Here is a 3,102-nt window from a genome sequence, read left to right as displayed (position 1 = left end):
TAAAGCTACATATTGTGCAAGGCCTTGATAACACAGGCAAGGCAAAACATGAAAAAGGTCAAACGAAAGCCAAAATCATAGCTTTGTACAAGTCAACTCGTTACAGCACCCGGCAAATCCCTCACGGGCACACAGTGACAACCGCATATTACACGGCGTGTCCCATATTTACATGCCACTGTCGTGCAGAAGCATATTTCCTACTTTGAATATTTAAAGACACACGGCCGATACAAGACATCGATAGCGGGAGTGCTAATTGCACGACTCTCGGCACAGAATAAAAGCCACCGCAAACAACGAATGGGGTTGGATTTCATCTACCATCATTCGCCGCAAGAATGGCGCCACCGTCGATCCCAATACGGCTGTACTCTGATAGGGCGACAAAGTTCGTACCGAGGCAAGACCGACCGATCACTACCCGTTTGGCGAAACAGGCCGGCAACATCGGAATGAACTGCTTTCGAGACTACTGTGCGAATAGTTCCATCCATGGGTTTAAGTACTTCGTAGGTTCTAATCGAACGCGGGTGGAAAAGTAGGGCTGCCAAATGTGAGTAGTTTTGAGAGCAAAGCATTTAAAACAATGTCTCCCCGTTCTTATTTAACGCAGACTATGGTGGATTGCAATGTGCATCCTCTCGATATATTGGTGCAGCAATCTCATACAAACGGTGTACGACAAATGGCGACGCGATCCGGTAGTGGTTACCTTCGCGGAGAAACCGACCCCCGTGTACGACATTCCGTTCCCGGCCGTTACTATCTGTCCGATCACGAAGGTGAAGTCCAGAAGCCTCAACTTTACCACCGTGTATCAGCACGTTACACAGGGAGGAGGAAATGTTACAGAAGAGGAGTAAGATCTTGATCTTGATTCGATACTTAGAGCTGTTAAGTATACTGTCATTACGAAATGTTTTCAGATTCGATCGCTTTGTGGCCATGATTCAAGTGTGCGAGTTCTCGTTCAACGCGTATTTAGTCAACCAAAGCTTCGATAACAATCTCGTGCATATGCTGCAGGATATGGCCATCCCATTTGAGGAAATTTTCCTGCTGTGCTATTGGCGAAATAGTTACGTCAATTGTACGGATCTGTTCAAACCGACCTTAACGGAGCGTGGCATATGCTACACGTTTAACGGACTTTCGGCAGATGATATTCTACGAACGGAGGAGTACCACCGGGATTTTGTACACATGGGTGAAAACCGATCATCTGCGAACTGGTCAATCGAGCATGGATACCGAGAGAACCTTGGGTTGGATGTCTATCCGAGGAGAGTTGTCAGTGCGGGTTCGAATGCCAGACTAGAGGTGCTCCTGAAGTCAGACGTTGAGGATATGGACTATCTTTGTGGGGTAAGATAATACTTTCCATGACCGCTGGTGCGTGTTCTAAACATGGTTGTATCGTTCTATTGCAGGATTCCTTTCAGGGCTTTCAGACACAGATACACACCCCGAACCAGTTCCCCCAGATCTCGACCCAAAGCATCCGTGTGCCGATGGATCATGCGCTTAACATTCGCATAGAACCGTTTATGGTCACCACGTCGGAGCATGTGATCTCCTACAGCCCTCAGCAACGCCTCTGCTACTACACCCACGAACGATACCTGCGCTTCTTTCGGATCTACACCAAGCGCAACTGTGAGTTGGAATGTTTGGCAAACTTTACGCTGCATTTGTGTGGCTGCATTCAATTCTCGATGCCACGGGCACCAGGTGTCCACATCTGCGGCATCGAGAAGCTGGGATGTTGCGATAGGGCTGAAGCAATACTGCAGGAGCAAGGATTGGGATTGATCGACAATTCGTCTCGACTATTGCTGAGTGCGTGCAACTGCCTGCCGGGGTGTATATTTCTCGAGTACAAGCCAGAAATCTCGCAGGCACACTTCGAATGGCGAAGGTTAATCAATACGATCCATCTGTTTGAGAATGAATTGAATCAGTAAGTGGATATGTTTAAATCTTGCCCACAAAAAACATTCATTTATTATGTATTGCTAGCTCACAACTCTCGTTAATGACGCTCTACTACAAGGAACCACAGTTTATCTCAATCAAGCGCAATCAGCTTTTCGGACTGAATGACTTCATAGCCAACTGTGGTGGCATTCTTGGTTTGTTCATGGGCGTCAGCCTACTAAGCATTGTTGAGATACTGTACTACTTCACACTGAAGCCACTGATTGCCCACTGTCTAAAGAGGACTCGAACGGAGAATAAAATAGCAACGGTAGAGCCGTACATACCAGGAAGTACATACAATACACCATTCAACAAATTCCTGCGAGATGTTGCTTAACTTTTCAGATAAATTTTAAGAAAATTGCTTCATCTTTTAAATTTAATAAAACTAACGCCATGCAAGTTTTGAAGGATTCGGTAAAGATTACTTAAGGAAAGCATAATTTTTATACACGTTTCACGTTATCCTGCCAGCTGCACCGGCCCTTTTAAGAGAATCCTTCGAAAAAACCCTTCCTAATGGTTTGGGCAAGGATGTAGAGGATGCTTATCGCTACTACAAATCAGTCTGCCTAATGCTCCTCCTTCACCTAACACTAGCGCGCTAGCGCGGTGAAGGCATTTTGTTCTGAAGTGCTTACGAATTCGTTCCGTTCCCTTTTAATCTTGTATTTGTTCGGTTGAGCACCAAACCATACGATCGAGGAGATTAGAAACGCATAAAACTTCACCCTGGCTGGCGGCGATTTTCAAAATTCTGACCGCACAGAAGCTTGCCGGGAGGGAGAAAAGGATCACCGGCTTGGTGTTGTTATCTTTACAAAGTGCATCAAACACCATCAGCAGCTTGCACTCCGATCTCGTCCATCTCGTCTGGGGAACATGGCAAGGACAAAAACCCCTCGACAAAGGATGAGGTTTCCTATGACGTTTAATTTTTTAATTAAAATTACTGTTTATCCTTTACACGAGAGCTTAAGCATGAGCTTTGAACAGTCTCGCGGCCGGAGAAAGGAGAAAGAGGCAGTTTCGTTTAGCGGGTGGATCGTGGATCTAAATGTAGATTGAAAGTGATATGTTTCCGCTCAGGTGATCCTTCTCGTTTGAGTAGAATTTCAA

At 45.7% G+C, this 3,102-nt stretch overlaps 1 protein-coding gene across 1 annotated transcript; it reads left to right on the top strand.

The window, feature by feature from the left end:
• Positions 1 to 341: 341 nt before the first annotated feature.
• LOC128300564 (pickpocket protein 28-like) lies at positions 342 to 2,320 on the top strand. Its single transcript, XM_053036673.1, has 5 exons — positions 342 to 541; positions 617 to 862; positions 930 to 1,368; positions 1,434 to 1,963; positions 2,023 to 2,320. Exons 1-5 carry the CDS (start codon positions 342 to 344, stop codon positions 2,318 to 2,320), a joined length of 1,713 nt encoding a protein of 570 aa, XP_052892633.1.
• The last annotated feature ends 782 nt before the right edge of the window (positions 2,321 to 3,102 follow it).

Source organism: Anopheles moucheti, chromosome 2 (genome assembly GCF_943734755.1).
Source record: "Anopheles moucheti chromosome 2, idAnoMoucSN_F20_07, whole genome shotgun sequence".
Taxonomy (NCBI): Eukaryota; Metazoa; Arthropoda; class Insecta; order Diptera; family Culicidae; genus Anopheles; species Anopheles moucheti.
The sequence above is the reverse complement of the archived record's forward strand: the minus strand, read 5'-3'. Positions and strand labels throughout refer to the sequence as shown.